The 20974-nt window shown below is 56.3% G+C and overlaps 1 protein-coding gene across 1 annotated transcript; it reads right to left on the reverse strand.

Moving 5' to 3' along the window:
- Window positions 1-7010: 7010 nt before the first annotated feature.
- CCN5 (cellular communication network factor 5) lies at window positions 7011-19527 on the reverse strand. Its single transcript, XM_045833235.1, has 5 exons — window positions 19257-19527; window positions 19023-19116; window positions 14879-15095; window positions 9601-9855; window positions 7011-7940 (listed from the first exon to the last, which is right to left on the reverse strand). The coding sequence occupies exons 2-5, from the start codon at window positions 19080-19082 to the stop codon at window positions 7720-7722; spliced, it is 753 nt and encodes a 250-aa protein (XP_045689191.1). The 5' UTR covers window positions 19083-19116; window positions 19257-19527; the 3' UTR covers window positions 7011-7719.
- Between the last annotated feature and the right edge of the window lie 1447 nt (window positions 19528-20974).

Consider the following 20974-nt stretch of genomic DNA (forward strand, 5'->3'; position numbering starts at 1 on the left):
CCAGAAGGAGTCACAGGTGTTTTCGTTTCACGTGGCAGTTGTAGCAGAGAGGCCGACCTACCCTTTATTCCATCGCCACCTTAAAATGACGGTAGTTAGACCGGATCTCGGCGTTTAATATTAATAACGAAGCGCATCTAATGACTGTCTCACTTTTTTGACTAAGTTATCGTAGTTCAATAATTTACTTCCTTAGTCACCCCATGCATTACATCTTATATAATATTACTAGTCTGAGAAGGAGACCGGAGACTTTCCCAGCTGCCCGAGGAGTCCTAGGCTCAAAGGGAAAAGTTAAGGACCGTGTTGTAGAACCCTGGAGTCCCCCCGGCCCCTGGGTCCCTGTGTGGGACCAGTGGATGGATGGAGGCAGAGAGCGCATGTAGAGGACTGTGCGGGGGGTGGGGTGGGGGGGTCCAGATCTGGAGTCCTACCCCTCGGCCAGACCTCAGTCAGCTGGCTGGGAGGTGCGGTCTCTCTCTGGGTGCCCGGGAGGAAAAGGGAGATGGTGTAGAGAACAGTCAGCCAGCCTCTGCCCAACGATCACATCACTTGCAATGACTCAGATTTAAGGAGACGCTGGGCCCCTTGTCTTAGCTAGTTCTAGCAGGAGGGTGTGGGAGGCCGGCACTGGGCACCAGGTGTCCACCTTGCTCCTTTCACCTGCAGACACAACACAGCAAGTCTGGTGTTGCGTGGAGGCCGCGGCAGGGGCTGGGGGGTGGGGGAGGGCATCGAAGCGGCTCTTCTCAGATCCTGCTGCTGTTACAACAGGCTGTCTGCTTTGTGCCCCTAAGAACCCATAGTCTGTTGAGGGGGCTGATACAATTAGGACACAATGTACCTCCTCGAAAATACAACTACAGCTCCTGTGTATGCAGGACTTGAGTGTCCGCCGAGCACCCTCACACGCTGGGGCTCGTCCGGTCCTCCCTGCAGCTCTCAAGCAGGGCAGGGCGAGGGTGGTCGTCTCCACGGTGCAGAGTCGGGAGCTGGGCTCAGGAAGGAGAACTGGATGCTCAAGGCCACAAACTAGAGGCAGAGTCAAGGCCAGAACCCAGGCCTCAGTCACCCTCCAGTAGGTATGTAGTAAATTAAATACCTCCTGTGTACCAGGCCCCGGGCTGGGCTTCGGGGACATAGGAATGAATCCAAAATCTATTCAACTTCTAGGGTGCAAAGTCTAACATAAAAGTCAAGAATGGACAAGTGATGACAATACATGACTATATACAATTATATTTGTTGTGACTCTTTTAATTCAAGCAACAGGAACCCAACTCAAACTGGCTTAAGTAATAAAGAGAAGTTATTGATCCACATAACTAAAGTGTAAGGATGTATGGCTTCAGGCATGGCTGGACCCAGCAGCTCAAACACTACAATGCTTAAGGAAGCATTAAGAACATGACTATTGACATGAAATTTTAAAGTACATTTGTCATTTCTTTTGGAGACCCAGTTAAAGTGTGTGAGAAACCTGGCCAGGCTGGTGAAAGGGCTCAGGGGGACTTTATGTCGCACAGGGGTTGCCCTGAGGCCCTGGGCTGACCGTCTGCAGTAAGCTGAGATCGTATGGCTGCCACAACATTCTAAAACTTTGGGCTTTAATGGGGTTGAGAGTGGGGCACGGGGCAGGAATCCAGAGAGGAAGGAAGGAGGACAGGACGTGAATGGGACGTCTCAGAGACAGACGACGCAGGATGGTAATGGGGACATGGAAGTCTGGTTCTTGAGATGAGAAGGGGGGTGAAATCAAAATTAGCCGCTTGTGTCTGACCCCCTGCTGGCCTCAGGGCTGTAGAGAAGCAGCTGAAGAAGCTCATGCCCGAGAGAGAGCTGGTGAAAAGACCTGGCCCGGCGATGCGATTGGAGCCGTTTTTATGAAGACAGTGGCGAGGGGCCAGAAACCAGTGAGTGGGCTACAGACAACACAGCAGCCAGCTGATGGGGCCACTAACAACCGGGCTCCTTGGCCAACCCCAAGACGTCCAAGAGGCCTGGGCTCTTGCCCTTGGGTTCTCCCTAATATTACAATGAAGACAGTGGCAGAGGGGAAAAGGCGAGTTCTTGAGAGTTAGCTAAGTCACGACCCCATGGCTGAGAATGTGCCATAGACCCTAGGACCATATTTTAGCCATGAAGTGGCAGGTGGACTTTTTGATGATGCATCAGACACGGTGGCCATGTGTGGCCTTACCTTTCCCAGGTACCCCCCAGTGAGGCTGCTGGAGGTGCCCCTGGGAGAGGACACTCCAGGTCTTGCTACCCGAGCAGCCAGGATAGGCAGGGGCTGGTGGGCTGCACCCTTCTCAGCACTAGAGAAAGGGCCAGCCCAGCATGTGTGCACGCTGACGGGAATGATCTGGAGGAACCGGAGACACGGCAGATGTGGGAGCGGGAGGGGCAGAGTGGTAGGAGGAGAGCACCCGGGCGGGGGCCAGAGGACGGGGGCCAGGGCCCTGGGGCTGAAGGACAGTAACCAGGGCTCCTCCAGGTGGTGGGGGGACCGTGCCCCGGGCAGAGGGCACAGCCGGGGGAAAGGCCTGGGCAACAGCGGGTAGCCCTCTGAGCCGTCCAGCGTGGCTGGAGCACAGAAGAGTCTGGAAGGCACAGCAGGCCCGTGAGTCATGGAAGGGGCCTGGACTGAACCCAGGGGCCAAGGCTGAGCCTCCGAGGGGTTCAGGCAGAGTGACATAACCACAATTGTGCTCCACAGTGATCCTTCTGGCTTCGCAGCGTGGCCAGTGGGAGGAGGGAGCTGGACTGTGGGCAGCAAGCGGGACCAGGGAGTCAGCCAGGGGACAGATGGAGGTGGCCTGGCTCCGGGCCCAGTAGGGGCCATTGTAGGCATCTGTTTAAATAATGTTTTAAGAAAGCTGTTGCATTGGTCACAAATAGAAAAGAATCCCATGCCTAGCTCTGTCACTGCCTCACTCTGAGACTGGGGCCAAGGCGCCTCCCTTCTCTGAGGCTCAGTTTCTCCATCTGTGAAACCGGAGGAGGTAGCGGGACCAGCCTCAGAAGGCTCCTCCCTGCTGGTGGCTTCTCCGCGGTTCATGCACCAAAGTGCCACAAGGGGGCAGCAGGGCACCACTGTTTTCTTCCGATTCCAGTACAGAGATTTTAATGAGGGGGAGAGTTTTAAAACACAGATTTATGGGCCCCACCTCCAGAGTTTCTGTGAGTCTGGGTTGGGCCACAAGATATTGGCGTTTCTAACCAGGTCCCAGGCGATGCTGATGCTTCTGGTCTGGGAACCCCACTCTGAGAAATACTGAGGATGAGGATCAGGGGCGGTGGGGGCGGGGCGGGGGAGGGGGTTGCGGTTGGGTGAGCGCTGACGCACACAGACGTGGCCCGGGGAAATCACTGTGAACTGGGCAGACACTCCCACGTGTCAACTACATTTTACTTTTCTAAGCCCCATTCAATCCCGTTTTTTAAAAAGCAAGATATATTATTTCATTCATTCGATCACACCTGAGCCTGGTTCGGTCCTGAGGTTCTAGGTCCTGGGGATCCATCAGTGAACAAACAGGCCAAGTCCTGGTGCCTGTGGAGTTCAGCAACAAATAACGAACGCTGTAAGGTATGCAGTGTGTCCAAAGGCGGTCTGTGCTCCGTGCACCAGGGAGACTGGAAGAGGGTGGCGGGAGTGAGTTCTCAGTGTAATGGGGACTTGTGCACCACACTTGAAAGAGATCAAGGGGACGAGCCCCAGGGGCATCTGGAAGGTGACGTCAGGCAGCGGGAACAGCCTGTGCAAAGGTCCCGCGGTGGGTGCACGTCTAATGAGCTCGAGGAACAACAGCAAGGAGGCCAACGAGGAGTAAGTGGCGCGAGCAGGGGGGAGAGTAACTGAGTGCGAGGGCGCAGGGGTGGCAGGAGCCGAGTGGGGGCTGGCAGGTTGCGCGGAGGCTCCTCTCCGAGGGAAAAGGAGCGGTGTGATGCGGCCTGGTTCTCCCGCGGCCCTCCGGCGCACTCTGCGGGAGCAGCGGTGGAAACCAGGAAGAGGCTGCGGCGCTGCTGTGGCAGAGCCTATGGTGGCCCGGCCAGCGGGGGCAGCGGGGGCGGACTGGGGTGATGGGAGGCTATGCGCACTGACATACACATGCTCCGCTTTCTCCTTCCCTCGGTAAACATCCGATCACCCACTCCGCTCCTCCGCGCAGACAGCTCGAATTCCCGGCCTGAGTTCTTTTCCGTGTCAGACCTGACCCACCCTTGATCTCCAGCCACACTGTCCTGGTGGTGGCTGCTTCCTCTTCAGACTCCACCATCTAAAATGCCCCCTCCTGTCTGCCACCCGTGGGGCTCACCGTTGCCCTTCCTGGTTTCTGCCAGTGGCCCCCAGTCTCCCCGGCCTCCAGCGGAAATACCGGGGGTGCATCTGGTGTCTCATTTCCCCTGCTTGTCTTGTCCACCCTTCACACAAGATCCACAGGTGTGGTCGGGCCCTGCGGACCCTCCCCTCCGCTCCTTCCCACTCTCGCAGGTTCTCCTCCAGGCCCAGGCACCTTAGCCCTGAGCACTGTGGTGGCTTTCGTCATTTTAGCCTGGTGGCCAAGAGCGTAGACTCTGGAGCCAGCTCTCTGGGTTTGAATCCTGGTTTTGCCAACTTTGAACTTGTACACTTGGGCTATTTCCTTCATTTCTCTGTACCTCTGTTTCTCTGTGAAATGGCATATTTATATTCACAGGGTTATAGTGAGGGTCACGTGAGTCATTGCATAGAAGATGCTTGGAACAGAGCCTGGTGTGTGGTTAGAACTCAGTAAATGTTAGCTCCTAGTTTATTATGAATGCAATGTGTGCCTACGGAGCACCTATCACGTGTCCAGACTTCCACTCCACTGGGAGAGAGCCCGGCCCGGGAGAAAGGTCACAGGCCCCAACCAAGCCATTCTGCTTCTGAATGTATGTTCCGCAGGAATGTTTACCGATGTACTAGAATGTTCACAATGCCCCATTCATAATAGCTGCGAACTGGAAACTACCCACATGCCCACGGAGAGTAGAATGAATAAATAGAATGTGGTATGTTCACACAATAGGATATTATATAAGAAAGAACGCGTCATCGTGACTTGCAACAATGTGGATACAACTTACAACACCAGGGACACAATGCACGAATATAATGGGAATGGCTGGGGGGTCGGGTACCTCTGGCTGTGAGCTTCAGTGCATGTGGCCTGATTTTCACCTGGGGACCTTTGCCCCCAACGCCTCCTCCTCTTCTCCACCAATAAGGAGATCCCCAGCCCTTGCCTTCTCGACCCTCTCTGACTTGGAAAGAACCACGGAGGCCGGGTGATAATGGCTTATACTGAAAACGAACGTAGAGGAACTGCTCCCCAGATATTTACGGTACTCCTATGTGGCGGGTACTCACTCTTTGCTGTGACCCTCTAGGGTGGGTACTATTATTTATGCCCATTTTACAGATGAAAAAACTGAAGTGCCAAGAAATCAAGTCAAGCTAATAGTAGCTAAAACTTCTATTTAAGTTACACAATGCTCTCAACAACCCTCTGTGTTGACTGCTGCCATCACCCCCATTTCAGAGAAGGGAAAACTGGGGCGCGGAGAGCTCAAGCACCTGCCTGAGTAGGAACAGCAGGGCCAGAGCCCGGCAGGTTGGCCGGCTCCCTCTTCACGGCTCTGCTCGCAGCTGCTCAGGTGTGAGGTCTCGGGCCTGCAGTGAGCCTGGCCCGGAGGCCAGCACTGCAACCCTGGGGCTACTCATTCATCACCCTGGGCCTCAGTTTGCCCACCTGTAAAAGGGGACTAGCAAGAGCATTTTCCCTTCGAAATGTTTCAAGGGTAACATGCAATTACATGGGTGAAGCTCTCTGTGCGGAGAGGCCCCGTAGGGGACCCTTCAGTGCCAGTTCACATTCGCATCCTCGCTCCCTGCCCTCCTCGTTTCTCGGGATATTAGCCGAACTTCTCCTCCTGGCTGCGTGTTCCGAGTTTACCCATGCTGAGCCCGGCCCCGAAACACTCAGCCCAAGACCGTAAGCGTGGGCTGGAATCCCATCCCAGCTGCCCTTGGACAGACTGCTTTTCCTCAGTTTCCCCGTCTGCGAACCAGAGTCCGTTCTGTTCTGTGACGAGGGTGTGGCTCCAGCGCTGGCTGTGGTTCTCCAGCTGGGGCACCCGCAGGACTGGAACGCGAGCAGGCGGGTCATTTACAGCCTCGCCGGCCGGACTCGCCCTCGCTCTCAGGCCCTGCCGGCGCTCCCCTGCTCTGCCTCGTGTCTCCAGCTCTGCATTCTCAGGGTCCCCGCCTTCCACCTTCTCAGGAGGTTTGACCAATGGGGGGCCCTCCTGGAAACTGGGGGACAGGAGAGAGCAGAAGCCGGGGTCTATTCCCGCTCCCCACCCCGTCAACCTTTTGTAAGGTCTGCATGGCTGCGTCACCTCGGGGGCTGCTGCTCCCAGCACACGGCCCCGCTGGGGTTCCCCCTTCTGCTGGCTGGTCCCCCAACTTCCGGGCTCTGCCCTCCCTTGGCCCCTCCACCCCTTGGCCCCTCCACCCCACCATCCCTCCATGCCAGGGCTGGTATTGAGCCAAAGAAGCCATTCATTAAAGAGTGCTTACTGTGTGATTCTACTGATGTGAAGTTCAAGAACAGGCAATACTCATCTGTGGTGCTGGAAATCAAGTCGGCAGTTGCCTCCAGGGAGTGGAGGGATGAGCAGGAAGGGGCCGGAGGAAACTTTCGGAGATGATGGAGATGCTCTACTCCTCGACTGAGGCGCAGCATACAGAGGTGTGCCCAATATAAAGACTCGTTAAACACACGCCTGAGACCGATGCGTTTAACTGTGTGTTTCCCAATTCCCCAGTTGAATCCTGAAGAAAACACTTTTTATTTTTAAACAAACACAGTAGGTCACAGAGGAGCCCATAAATGTAGAGGTGAGGTGTTTGTTTGTTTGTTTGTTTGTTTGTTTTTAACAATGAAACACGAGACTTGGCACGGAACTTCACACGTAGGTCGGTTTATTTCAGACCAAGCTCCCAGGCCCCGGAGGACCCCCACCCCTGCTCCTCCGGAGCCCAGGCGACTGCCGGGTACTGACCTACACGGTGCCTGGCTCCGTGCCTGGCACCTGGCAGGGGCTCGGGAAAGGGTCGCTCTCACTGACACGCGCTGAGTTAATAGGTCACTCCAAGGCCTGTCCTCTGACTTTCTCCAAGGCAGTGATTCCATCATGTGGTTTTCACAAAGCATTCTCTCGGCCCCTGAGTTCTTCCCGGGCTGGGGAGGGCTTTCTCAGACAGCGTGAGCCTGACACCCACGTGCGCGCAGAGGCGCCTACTCAGGGACGTTCGACCTCACCCCTGGAAAGGATGCAAGCGAGTCGGAGGGTCTGTGCCCCTCTTCACCACACCCCCAGAGAGACAGCCAGTCCTGCCCAGTACCTGCCTGAGACCAGAGATGGTCGCCCACCTCCTGGAAAGCTAGTGCATGTGCCTGTTCGATAACAGCCGTGTAGAGGCTGGGGGTGGACCGGAAGACCCTAGAAACCTGGCCAGCCCCCCCAGGCTGGGAGTTAGAGGAGATGGGACTAATGAATGCAACCCTGCTCTATCTCCGTCCAGGCAGACCAGGCTGCCTGTGGCCATTCTTGTCCTCCAGGGTCCAGCTGGGGGACCAGGGCTGGAGGGTGGCCTGCGGCTAAGCTCGCCTGCTGGGCCTGGCCCTAAAAGGCACCGTGCAGTGGGCTGCGGCCCGTGGCAGGCGGGCAGGGCCCAGGCAGGCACAGGCGGTGCTGGGTCTCCAGTCGGCAGAAGCGGTTCTGGTTGGACACCCGGGTGGTCACGCCCAGCCCACAGGTGGCGGAGCAGGGGCCCCAGGCTGTGCTCCATTCCGGGCAGGGGGCCGCGGGAGGTGGGAGAGCCACCAGGCCGGACGACTGGAGTCCTGTGGGGGAGAAAAAAGGGTCAGCACTGGGAGGTCGGGACTCGGCAGCCGCATCAGCCCACAGGGCTGTGGCGTGGTCGGTCGAGGTCCTGTTGCCCGACCTCTCTGGGCCTCTGTTTCTTCCTCTGTACATGTCCTCACAGTCGATGGTTAGGGCTGCATAAAATAATGGCAGGGAGGTACGGTGCCTGGTACTTGTAAACACCTCCTGCATGATGCCGCCGACCAGGACCGTCCCCCAGGAGTCGGTGGGCTCCTCTTTTACCGGGAGGCCACGGCCTGCGTGTCTCGGGGCCGTGTCTTGGCCACTGGAACGCTAGTGGTTCCGAGGCCGAGCCTGGAACAGAGCGGCGGGTTCGCCAGGGTCTAGCTTTTCCCAGACCCCCCAAGTCTTACTCTTCTCTGCTCATATGTTGGTGTCCTTCCTTCGGGTCCTGTATATGCGTGGACCTCAGCCAGGGGCGGTTTTGTCCTCCAGGGGCCCCTTGGCGACGTCTGGAGCCATTTTTGTTTGTTACCATCAGGGAGGGAGCTCCTGGGATCCCATGAGCAGAGGCCAGGGGTGCTGCTAAACACGCTACAGTACACAGGACGGTCCCTCCACAGAGTTACCGGCCCCGACGTCAGAAGTTCCGAGGCTGGGAAAACCCTGTGTCACATGCACACGTGTGCAGCACGTATGGTGTGTGTGCGCGAGCGCATACCTGCAGGCACGCACACACATGATGGAGATAAAATCGCATGCGCGGTGTCCTATCCTGTTTTTTCTACATAAGGTGAACCCACGGCCGTGTCCTGTGGACGAAAACAGGGCGCCACACTCCGAGTTTGGGGCAGCCACAGCTGCCGCCGGAGGAGTGCTGTGTGCTGGGCACTGGCGCAGCGGCTTTACCGGTGCTCGCTCATCCAGTCCTTGCAACAGCCCCCCGCAGGGGGCGCTCTCATTTTACAGCGGAAGGGCCCGAGGCACGGAGAGGCGGAGCACCTCTCCGAGTCACGCCTCTAGAATATGGTAGAACTGGGCTCCGAACCCGGGCCGACTGCACGCTTCGCCCACCCCGCTCCACCGCCTCCCCTGTGGCGCCGTCGTCCATGGGGCCAGCACCCTCTTTCCAGCTTCCTCTTTAAAAACAAGTCACATTCGTATAATGGTAATTTTTTAAAAACCCAACACCTGGCAACAACAAGGTCTAGGCCCATGACCCAGGCAGCCACCTTGCTACGTCCAGTTTGGAGTTCCTCTTTTGGTAAGCTCCAATAATAGGATATTAATATTATGTATTATATAATATGTATGGTCTATCAACATAATACGTATCCCTATATTACAAGTACAATAATAATCCATATTATAATATACATGTGCGAGTTTGGTTCAAGTATTCTAACCCCCTTTCCCCTTTACCACGCTGCCAGCAGTTTCGACTCTTACTCAGTTATGACTAAAATGACGCACTTCTCCCACCATTTCTTGTGTTGTCGGTTTTAAAGAGGCCTGTGACTCTGCTCCACTTGCCCACATGTCTCCTCGGCCCTCCCCCCTCCCCCTTCTGGGAATAAAACCTTCCCTTTGGAGTGTCCAGGGCTCCCGACACCTCGGAGGCCCCGCCCCTCCAGCCGCCCCGCCCCGCCCCACAGGCCGGGCCAGCCCCGCACTCACCTTGGGCCAGGAGGGGCTGGACCCCCACCGCCCCGGCCTGGTCGCACACCCACTCGGGGCAGCACTTGCCCGGGACCTCAACCCTCCGGGGGTTGGGGCAGTCCCAGCTGGGCAGCCGGACGTCCTCGCTGCACAGGGGCACGCAGGTGAAGCCGCCGTCCTCACAGCGGCAGCGAACCCTGCAGTGGGGCTGGAAGGTCTCCCCGTCCCGGTACCGGCGGCCGTTCACCTCACAGCTGCCGTCATCGTCTCCCCCTGCGGAGGAGAAACAGGGTTTCCATCTGTGGCCAACCCCAGCTCCCCGCCCCCCCTCCTCCTGCAAGCACGGCTGTTCCAGCCACATCCTCCGCTCCCACGGCTCTGTCTGCAGAGCGGCCGACCCCATCGGGGAGCAGCACCCTTAAAGCACCTGAGCACGGGGAGGGGCTCCAGCCCGGCGATTCGCACCCCGGGCCTCGGCCAGTCTGCCCTGGCACCCGCGGGAACACAGCCGGATCCTGGCACAGGGCTCGCGAGCAGCCTGGCCTGGTTTGAGCCCCTTTCTTAGCTCTGGACCCAGGCCAAGCGATTTCACTTCTTCCGACACGCTTCGGCTTCCTCTCCCGCAGAATGGGTTGTAATGGTTCTTAGCCGGGCGGGCAAAAGTAGGTTTACGGTTGCGATGTACATAATACAACAATAAACTCAGTTTCGTGTCCTTGCAGCTGTAAATCTACTTCTGCCCGCCCTGTATCTCGTGGGGTTGTGGTCTAGACTAAACAAAACGAGATCGCGTGTGGAGAGAGCTTGCAACATACGGGGAATGAACACAGCACAAGGAAGGCATTAGACCCTAGTCACTCTGTTGTTGCTAGCACGAGCGTGACGGATCAACAACAGGCAGCTGTGACACGCACGCTGAAATTTCACGCACCAGCTGTTATCGTCCGTCTGCTTGTTGTTGCCATCACTGTCAGGCCGGGGTGTAACTGGCTGGCTGTGTGACTTTGGGTAAGTCGCTTAACTTCTCTGAGTCACCGGACCAATAGCAATGATGAGAACAGTAATCTCTACCTTCAGTTTCATGAGATAATTTGCACATAGTCTGTAGCACGGTGCCAAGCGTAGAGTAGGTGCTCAGGAAACACTTTGAAGGAAGTCCTCAAGATTTGGGCGTTATTAGCACTTCCTCTGCTAGCCTGGGGCTGAGAGTGCTCACCCCGGCACGGCCAGGTCCTTTGAATGACTGCCTGGCACAGGGCCCAGCACAGGAGAGACACTGATAAAATAGTTCTGACTCCTTGTAACCCCAGAGATGTATATATAGTGTGCCCCTTCTGTGTGCCAGCCACTGCGCTGCTAGGCAGGGCTAAGGCACAGCCCTTGCCTGGAGAGACTCAGGGGCCAGTGGGGGAGACAGATATGAAAGTTATCATCTCCACGATACAGTAACGTGTCCTGGAGAGCTTGTGCGTGTCAGCTGCTCGGGAAGTACAAAGACAGGAGCAATCAGGAGGGGTTCCTGGAGATGTGGGTGGCAGTTCAGCTGGGCCTCTGGGAAAGGACTCGTTGGCAAGCAGGATTTCAGAGAAAAACCTCAAATAGGCCCATATGCATGCAGGGATTTTGGAACCAGGTGGACTTGGGTTCGAACCCCAGTTCCCCACTTGAAAGCTGAGGGACCTGGGGCAAGTTACTTCACCCCTCTGAGCCCTGGCACCCTGCTCACAGGGCCGCCGGGGGGCTAAATGAGCTAGTGCACTTAAAGCACCTCCCCCCTAGCCCGGAACATAGCAGATGCTCGATAAATGGGAGTGGGGGTGTTTCTTCCTGTGGGGGCACAGGACCAGTGTCAGCTCCCTCTCCTTGCTCCTTCCAGGCCACAGCCCTTTAGCTTCAAGTCCCAACATTTTGGCTTGGACCACGTGGCCACTGTTTTTTAGAAACTGCAGGGGCAGTTGCACCTCGGTCCCTATCCCCAGCCTGGCCCAGCCCTGTCCCCCAGCCCCGGTGCCACAGCCCTGGGCCTCTTGGTCACTGAGATGACCTGGTAAACAGAGGGACTGTTTAGGAAAGTCAGCTGGAGGGTGATAATTTTAGCAAGGTTTCCTGGCACCTCTCCTGGGTCCTCCAGCTCCGAGTTTGCTGGGTGTGGGGAACGATGCTTGGGCCACCACTCCCCAGCCCTGGGGCACCCGGGCATCGTCCCAGACAGCACGAGGCACCTCCAAACTTACTCGCTCTTGGGTCTGTCCAACATCCATCCATACACACACGCACACACACACACACACACACACACAGCTGCCCCAAACCCACAACTCCGTCCAGACCCTCTCCAAGTGTCCCTTTGTCCAGCGGCCTCCCCCAAATAATTTCAAAGCACAGTTCTGTCACCTGGTGATTTCTGCATCCTCCTTCCCCTCTGAGAGGCTCTTGTAGGAGAAGGAACAACACGGGTATTTTTTTTTTTTTGCCTTCAGCTACCTGCATGCTGTGTGACTTTAGGCAGGCGATTTAACCTCTCTGAGCCCTAGTTCCCTCACCTGCAAAATAGGGGTAATAATAGGACCTACCTCATTACTAAGGCTTGCTCACTGTATATGCTCAATAAACGGTGCCTGTTACTGCCAGCCCCACTGGAACTATTGTTATCATTCATTCATTCATTCACTCATTCAACAATTACTGAGTGCCTACTATGCACCAGGCACTGTTCTAGGCATCTGCGATTCAGCAATGACTCAAACAGGCAAAAATCCTGCCTTCATCGGAGCTTTTGCTGCAATGGAAATAAACACAATCAGCAAGCATGTAGAGTTTATGATGTCAGATTAGTGTGGGAAAAACAAAGGAGGGCGGGGTTAAGGAGCGGGGCAGGGTTATGCATTTTAAGTGTGGCAATCATTGTGGAGGGAACCGATCATCTGGGGCAAAGCACACAGGCAGGGAGCAGCGGGTGCAAAGGCCCTGAGCTGGGAAAGCGCCTGGAGCATCAAGGGCGCAGCAGAGAGGCCATTGTGGCTGGAGCGGCGAACAGGACGGAGAGAGGGGATTAGACAAGAGAGTGAAGAGGACCAGGACCCCGCGGGGGCCTTGTCGGCACTAAGAGGACTTTGCCTTTTACTCTGAGGAGCTGAGAAGCTGTTGGGGGCTGTCAGGCAGAGGAGGGGTGTGATCTGACTTATATTAAAAGGGGCCTTTGCGAATAGATGGGGGACAGAAGCAGGGAGACTTGTGCGGTTGCTCCCAAATCCAGACAGGCAGTGGCGGGGTTTAGGCCAGGGTGGTAGCAACGGAGGGACTGAGGGTGTCAGGCTCTGGAAATCTTGTGAAGAATTTGCTGGTGGATAGTGTGTGGGAGGTCAAAAATGGAGAGACGTCAAGGACTCCAAGGTTTCGAACCTGAGCCAGGGGAAGCTGAGCTGGGGAAGCCGCTCCTTTGGGGTGTGGGAGACCAGGGGCTTGGTGTTCCCCCAGAGCCAAGACTGAGTTCAGCCCCTGTGAGGTCTTAGCCGGCTCCAGCCCACCCGAGGGGTTCACCAGCTCCCAGCCTCTAAATTCAGTTCAAATCATTAAACATTCACAAGCACCCACCATGTTGCACGACCAGGGCTGGGAGTGGTAGGAAGAAACAAGGACCAAGGGAATCCTTGGCCTCCGGGTGAGTCTGAATCAAGATGGAATTGGAAAAGCCCCTTAATGAAGTTCTTGGCAATAGCAGTCACCAGGTACCAAGCACGGTGTCAGGCAGTAGAGCGATGGAAACTAAGATTGAGGAGCCAGCTTCCTGAGTTCAAATCCCAGCTCAGCTACTTATGAGTTGTGTGACTTTGGACAAGTGGCTTAACCTCTCTGTGTCTCCTTTTTCCATTTATAAAATAAGGATAGCATCAGTACCTACCTACCTCATACGGCTGTCATGAGATTAAATGAGGCAATATTTGTGAAACCCTTAGCGCCTGGCACGTGCTAAGTGCTACGCGGTGTCAATAAATCCTTGCTGTTCATCACTTGACACATGCCGTGGCTCATCTGAATACCAGCCTTACAAGCTGCTACTTGCTTCATGTCTTTTTTCAGGCACGTTTTTATTAGCAATCATCTGCAAGTTTATTTAACAGATTGCCCATCATTATTATACTTCTCCAGTTAGATGAACTATTTAATAAGGATTTACTAAGAGTCGCTTCCTTTCTCTAAGTTTTGTTGCTTTGATTGTTAACAGGGTTTTTTTTTTTTTTTTTGTATAGAGGGACTCGTTGTCCATGATTCATGGGCCCCTCTCTCTCGTTCTTATTGTTATAAAAGTGAGATGGAAGAGGCCAATTGCTCTGAAAGGCTTATTATGAGAGAGAGAGAGAGAGAGAGAGAGGAAGGCAGGGAGGGAGGGAGGATCCCTTACTTCTTTCTATTTCTCTAAAGCAGTGGCTCTCAGTTGGAGGTGACTTTCTCCCCAGGGGACATTCAGCAAAGTCTGAACATAGTTTGTCATAACCTGGGGGTGAGGGTGCCACCAGCATCTAGTGGGTAGAGACCAGAGACATGGCTAAATGTCCTACCAAGCACAGGACAGCCCCCGCAGCAAGAATGATCTGGTCCCACGTGTCCCCAGAGCAAAGCTGGGAACCTGATCTAAAGCACCGGGGCCCCCAGGGCCCAGGAGGTGGTGGAAGATGAAGGGTGCTCAGGCTCCCAAGCAAAAGCAAACTCCAAATTCAGGCTGCGGGCTTCCTCTCCAGGAGGAAGACAGGCAGAATGTTGCCTCAGAGCCTGTCGGACCGGGTCCCAAGCTGTGTGATATTGAATATGTCAGTTAATATCTAGGAACCTCAGTCTCCTCATCTATGCAATGGGCCTGAAAGTACTTACCTTGCAGGATCATTGTGTGATTGATGTAGCAAGTGCTTAGCCCAGTGCCTGACATACACTATGCCCTAAATAAGGGGCTGAGCTTTTATCTTCCCCAAAGTACTGTGAAGGTCCTGAGAAGGGGATGATGACTTCTGATTAGAAGACTCTGGGAGGGCTTCTCAGAGGAGGAGGTGTTTGAGTTTGGCTTTGCAAGTTGGCTATGATTTGGACAGGAGTGGTGCATGGTCATAGGAAGTACAAGAGGGGAGAAGCAGGGAGGGGGCCTCAGGAACGCTGGGTCACCAGACTTGGCTGAAATGGATGATGCACCTGAAGTGAGGGCTAAAGGTAGGGAGAGGGGGTTTCCCTTTGACTGAGGACGCCATGGCCTTGACCACCCCTCGTCTCCCACAACACCCTCCATCAGTCCCGCAAACCTGCTTACAGAGGCACACGGCCCCCCGGCCGCCGGGACCCGCCCCGAGCCGGCAGACCAGGCCCTGGCTGGGGTCACAGACGTGGAGATGGTTACAGGACTCCCCAAGCCGCCGCGCACACACCCGGCAGCAGTTGCAGCCGTCCAGCACCAGGGGCACCCCCAGTGGGCACTGTGGTGGCGGCCAGGGGCAGACACATGGTGTTGGGCACAGCTGGGCACACACCTGCAGAGAGAGAGACTTGACTTAGCCATGATATTTCAAGGCAGGCAGTGAGACCCTCACAATGGGCCACCTCTCTGCCAGGCTGGATTGTGTGGGGTCCACACCTTGGCCCCAGCATCCCACAGACCTGGCCTTGAACCCTGGCAGTCCCATGGTACTCAGTGTGGTCATGAACATGGACTTGGAACTAGAGTTCCAGTCCTAACTCTGCTCCTTGTCAGCTGAGTGATCTTGGGCAAGTTACTTAAGCTCCCTGAGCCTCAGTGTCCTTATTTGTAAGAAGGGGGCAATGGGAGTACGTACTTCATAGGGTCGTTTGGGGAAGCACATGCCACAATGGCTGGGAAACCCCCAGCACAGGCTGGGTGTACAGCGGATGCTCAGTGTGGTTAGCCGTGGCCATCGTCATTGTGGATTACCATGGAGGGCTGCGGCCCCGCCCCCTCGGAGCTTACAGAAGGCAAAAGCAGCAAAGTGAAGGGTTAAAGCCACAGGGTCCTACACCGTTTCCAGCAGGTGGACTGGAGGCACTTACCTTGGGGGCCGAATAAATCAGACAGTACCATGGAGGTTTTTGACCTTTAGAACAATCCAGACTATGTTGCTGGACAAGCATCGAATCAACCAGGACACTTGGTAAAATACCGACCCCCAGGCCTGCTCTGGGATTTGCCAAATCAGAACTTCCAGAGGCAGGGCCCCGGGAATCTGACTTTTTAACAGGCTGTTCAGGGGCATCTGATGCACAGCCGGGTCTGTGATTTCTCTGCTCTAGTCTAACCCCTTCCCCCACCGTGCACAGATGGGGCACCTGAGCTCAGAGAACGGAAGGGACTTGCCAAAAGTCAGTGTGTTAGCTGCAGGGCTGGGCGCCTGCTTCTGCACTGGCGACCCAGAGTCCCAGGGTGGGTGGTTGACTTTTCCTCTAACAGGGGAGAGTCGGAGCCGGGGACCCACACCCTGAGGGCAGGGTCAAGGTGTCAATCAGCTCAAGTATCCTGACTGCCCCCCCACCGCCCCCACTCAGGACAAACAACCAAACCAGAAGCTAGATGCCATGGGCTCCCCGTATGTCCAGTTGAAGGTGGGGACCAAGAAGTAGGCATGATTCAAGACAGTCCCAGTGGCCCCATCTGTGGAGAGCCAATCTTCAGCAGAATCCTTGGGGGACTGGAGCCTTTATCCAGAGGATAGAAGACTTGCAGGTTAGGGAGATGAAACCAGAGCCCTCAAATCCCCTATGTGGCCCCAGGGCAGGCAATGGCGCATTTGCCCGGGTTCCCACCTTGTCCTTCCGCCCGTCAGTCCCCAAACCAGTGACTTGAAGTTCCCACACTGGCCACGAGGGGGTGCCCCAAATAGGCCTTCCAGCTTCTGGGAGGGGAGCGGAGGTGAGGGTCTCAGAGCAGGAGGGCCTCCCAGGCCTCCCATCTAAGATGGTTCTGGCGATGGATGCAGGTGTGCAGCCGTGTGCTGGGGCCTTTGCAGGAATTCCAGGTGGGAGACTGGGTGATACTGAAGAGACTCAAGACAAGATGGCCTGGCCTACCCTCCCCCCTCACGTGTGGTCTGGACCAGGAGCAGCAACATCATCAAGGAGCTTGTCAGACATGCGGCCCCTAGGGCCCTTGTTCATGATTGAAACCTGCATTTTAATAAATCCAAAGGGGATTCACATGGCATTGACCAGAGCAGCCATGGGCTGGCCAGGATTTCGGGTTCCCTGGCAAATCAGAGGCTTAGCTTTCCTGGTTAGTGGGAAGTGGGGAACTCTGCCCAGAACCGGCCCTTGGGCCCCTCCCCCCTGAGAGCAGTGGGGCCAGGACATGGGACCTCTGCTCTGCACCTGGCTTCCCACTGTGGCCTCTTCCTACCCAGCAAGCCCGGCAGGGGCTGGACCGCACACAGGCCCTGATACCCAGGAGAGGCTACTCTTGCTATTGACGACCATGGCTGACATGCGCCAGGTGCTGAGCCCTTTGACGTGCTGTCTAATTTAAGTCCCCGATGCGGGGTGCTTTGTGCCCATTTTAGAGATGAGGAAACTGAGGCTCAAGGCAAGGTAGTGACGTCTCCAGTAAGAGGTAGAGCCGGCACTGGAATCCAAGTTCCTGGGAATCCAAAGCCTGGGCTCTTAATGACCAGGCTTGCCTCTTGTTCTCTGGGGCTCTGGTGCCAGTTTAGCTGCTGCCTCGGTTTACCCATTTGTTCAGGAGGAATAACAACAAGCCAGAGAAGGCGTTTCAGCACGCCCCAGGAGGAATATGCCCTCTCTTGTCTCCCTCTATCTCCACCCCCACCCTAACAACCCCATCCCTCTGTTCAAGTTGCTCCATCACACCTCAGTCTCCCTGGACCCTCGCTGGGGTGACTGGGGTCAAGGCTCTGCGGTCAGAGCCCTGGACATGGCATCATCTGGGCGAGGGTTGAAATCTGAGTCCTGCCACCGGCCCGCCGTGTGATTCTGAGCACTTCCCTTAAGTGCTCTGTGCGGAGGGAGCTGTTTTCTCCTCAGTGAGAAGGGGTGGGGACGCCCTCCCTGAATCGGACTAAGTGAGGTCACGGCCAGCTCTTGTCAATGCGACTCTGCTTGTTTCCAGGTCTCTGTGCCCGACCTCTGTCCCCGGCCCTGAGCCCAGGAGCCTGCCTGCCTGCGGGACATGGCATTCTCTCTCTGAGAGTGTGGTGGCTCTCTACGTTTGTGATGACAAAGTCCCTACGTTCTGTGTAGGAGGCTGCCGGGCTCCCTGGGACCCGGGAGGAATGAAGGGGCGCACAGCAAGCTGGAGATGGCATCATTTTGGTTTCCCAATAAATCCTGGGCCCCGAACCCCAAGTTCCCTGCTCCAGCTACTCCAGCCACCCACCCCGGCCTTGTAGGCTGCCCACCCCCTTTGGCAGGACAAACAGCAGGATGGGGGTGCCAGTAGGGTTCTCGGGCTTCCCCATACCGCTGCTTGGGATTCGAAGGGAGAAGCTCCTGCCCGAGCTCCTCAAAGGAGCATGAAAGTACCGTGAGATCATGGCTTGGGGTGGGGCCAGTCCAGAGAACAAGAGGCAGGGGACCGGGGACTCGGCAAACACTGGGGGAATGACAGGATCCAGCGACTGCGGCCATGGTCCAGATTGGGGGTGAAGAGCCACAAATTGAAATCCCCAGCCCAATCCCCACAGACCCAGGCCTCTCCTGTGCTCTACCTCCTCTATTGCTCTGATGTTCCTTTACTGTGTGGCTTTGGGCAACTTGCTAACCCTCTCTGAGCCTTGCTTGACTGAAAATGAGCTTGTAATCCCTGATAGGGTTGTTGGGCATGTTAGACAAAGCAGATGTTCCATAGCCCTTTGAAAAATGTCCCATTAGGGAACGCCGTTATTCCATGGAGCTGTCTCCCTGTCCCCTCCAGCCTGGATCGGCGGGTCATTCACTGCCCGAGGACCCAAGAGCATTAATGCCCTTGCAGTCTGAACTTTCCAGTGAGTTAGACACCAACATCCATCCAAATCCTGGCTGGCTGTTAGGCAAAGCAGGTCACACCTGGAGGCTCATCTGTAAAGAGGACACGCACTTCTGCTTTGTAGAGGGTTGTGGGGCTGGGTAAGAATCATAAAAACCTCTTTTGAACCTTTGCCATGTGCCAGGTCCTCTGCTAAGCACTGTAGGTGAATTATCAAAAGTGATCTTCACAAAGACCTCATGAACATCGTGCCCATTCCACAGAGGAAGCAGCTGAGGCTCAGAGAGGGGAAGGGACTTGCTTGAGGTCACACAGCAGAGGCGGCGGTCTGGGCAACAAGAAGGCAGACTTGGCTGTGCCCGGCACGGGGCCCTGCAGGGATCCTGCCAGGGGTCCTTGGCAGTGACTTCACACCTCCCCCACCACACCCAAGAAGCCAGCAGTATGTGTTGGGGCCACGGGGCCCCCTTACCTTTGAGAGGAGGCAGAGGAAGGAGAAGGCCAGGAGGTGGGTCTGAGGTGTGCCTCTCATGTTAACTGTGTCCCCCACGGAGCCAGCCTTGAGCCTGGGAGGCAGGACCTGTAAGTCTTTATGTTCTGCAGGCTGTGAGGTCACTCCCACACGCACACACACACGCACACACACACGCACACTGGTCTTTGCATTCCGTGCTCCTCTCCCCATCCTCAGCCTCCCACCGTTTACCTGAAGGTGAGACTATGGAGGCCACCAAGGGGGTGCCCGCCAGGGTGTGTGTGCGAAAGCCAGAGCCACTGTCAGCACCAAGAGCCTGTGACAGGCTGGCAGGGGCCTCTTAGCTCCTCCCAGCCCGAGAGGGCCTCCCCACGCCTTGGCTGTAGCCGCTGCAGCCCTGCCCAGACCCCCTGCCCGACCCTGGGGGGCTGTGGATCCAGGAAGCGCTGGGCAGACACCCCCTCGCTGAGCTGCCCCGAGTCCTCCTAAGCCCTGTGGCCCGGTCTCTGGGCAGCTCCAGAGGGCCTGCGGTTTCTGGCAGGAGGATTGGCAGCCACCCAGAGGCGGGTGTGACCCAAAGCAAAACTTCCCTGGCGGCCTGTTTGCTTTTGGCAACGAGGGCCCTCCCCAGGGCCTGCTTTCCGGCCTCTGGCAGGCGGCTGTGGCGGAGGAGCCCACGCAGGCTGGGCCTGTGGAGTGCCGGCGCTCGCTGGGCACGACGAGCTGACCTGGAAGGACCAAGTCCGTTTCGTGCAGTTCGGCCATCTCGGAGGGCCCCTGCGGGGACTGGGTACACAGCGCAGCCTTTGGGTCAAAGCCCAGAGTGGGCGGTGCCAGGGAGAAAACAGGTGGAATTTCTGGGCACACCAAGAAGGGGTCCTTGTTGAAGCAGAGGGCGAGGGACGGCCTTCTGAAGGAGCTACCTTTGCAGACAGCCAAGGCAAGGTGGGGTCAGAGAAGACAGAATGTTCCAGGTGGAAGGAACAGCATGTACGCACACCTCGAGGAGGGAGAGAGCGTGATATGCCAGCGTCGCCGGTTCTGGGAGCTGCAGGTGCCCGGGGGTGGGGGGTTGGGGGGGGGGACTGGAGCTGACTCTGAGGAGGGGTGTGGTGTCGTACATGGGGAGCAAGAGACCCAAAGTCAAGCCACCAGTGTTTCGGAGACATCTCCAACATTCCGGCCAGTGAGGGGTGGGGGGTGTGCAGACGAGAGCTTTGACTGCGGACTGCGGCAAAGATAACAGAGGTGAGGCCAAGGGCGAATGGGGAACCCTTTGGCCCCCACAATCTCCACCAGCTCCTCAAACTTCAGCCAGAGGGAGCTGGACCGCAGAGGGTTCTGGAATGGACAGCTGGTGAGGAAGAAGAGTGACTCGATATCAGTATCAGACAGAGGGACTTTCATCCGGGTGGGGGGTGACGCCCTCCGGGTTGCCGTCTTAGGGGAAGAAGATGAGGGGGGTGAAGGATGTCAACTGATGCTCACTGCTGCCAACTCAGTGCCAACAGGAATCCCCAGTTTGGGAGGCAGCGAAGAGGGAGATTTTATTCAGTGCAAAACAGCTCCACCTCGCTACAGCACGGCTGTGACTACAGCAAGGCTGTGAGGCAGCCCCAGGGTCAGGCCCCTCTCCTGCTAGAGCTCAGCCAGGGAGACACAACCTTCAGGGTTTGGTGGAATGGAAAGGCCTGAGCCTGGAGGGAGCTGGCTTATGTGGATGCGAGTCCCTATTCCTGGTTTCCAATTGGCTTGCCGTCATGCAAATGAGGACTCCAAATCCTCTCCATTTGATTGGTTCAAAAGGCACTGTCCTGATTGGTCAGCATAGAGCTGCTCTGATTGGCTAGAGCTGTGCAGCTCTGACTGGATGGAGAAAGCCTCAGTCCTAGGGGTTAAAATAGGATTCCAGGAACTCCTTTTCAAGGGCCGGCTCAGGTGGCAGAAGC

This window comes from Phyllostomus hastatus, unplaced genomic scaffold, assembly GCF_019186645.2.
Source record: "Phyllostomus hastatus isolate PE091 unplaced genomic scaffold, TTU_PhHast_1.1 phas_contig_17, whole genome shotgun sequence".
Lineage (NCBI taxonomy): Eukaryota > Metazoa > Chordata > Mammalia > Chiroptera > Phyllostomidae > Phyllostomus > Phyllostomus hastatus.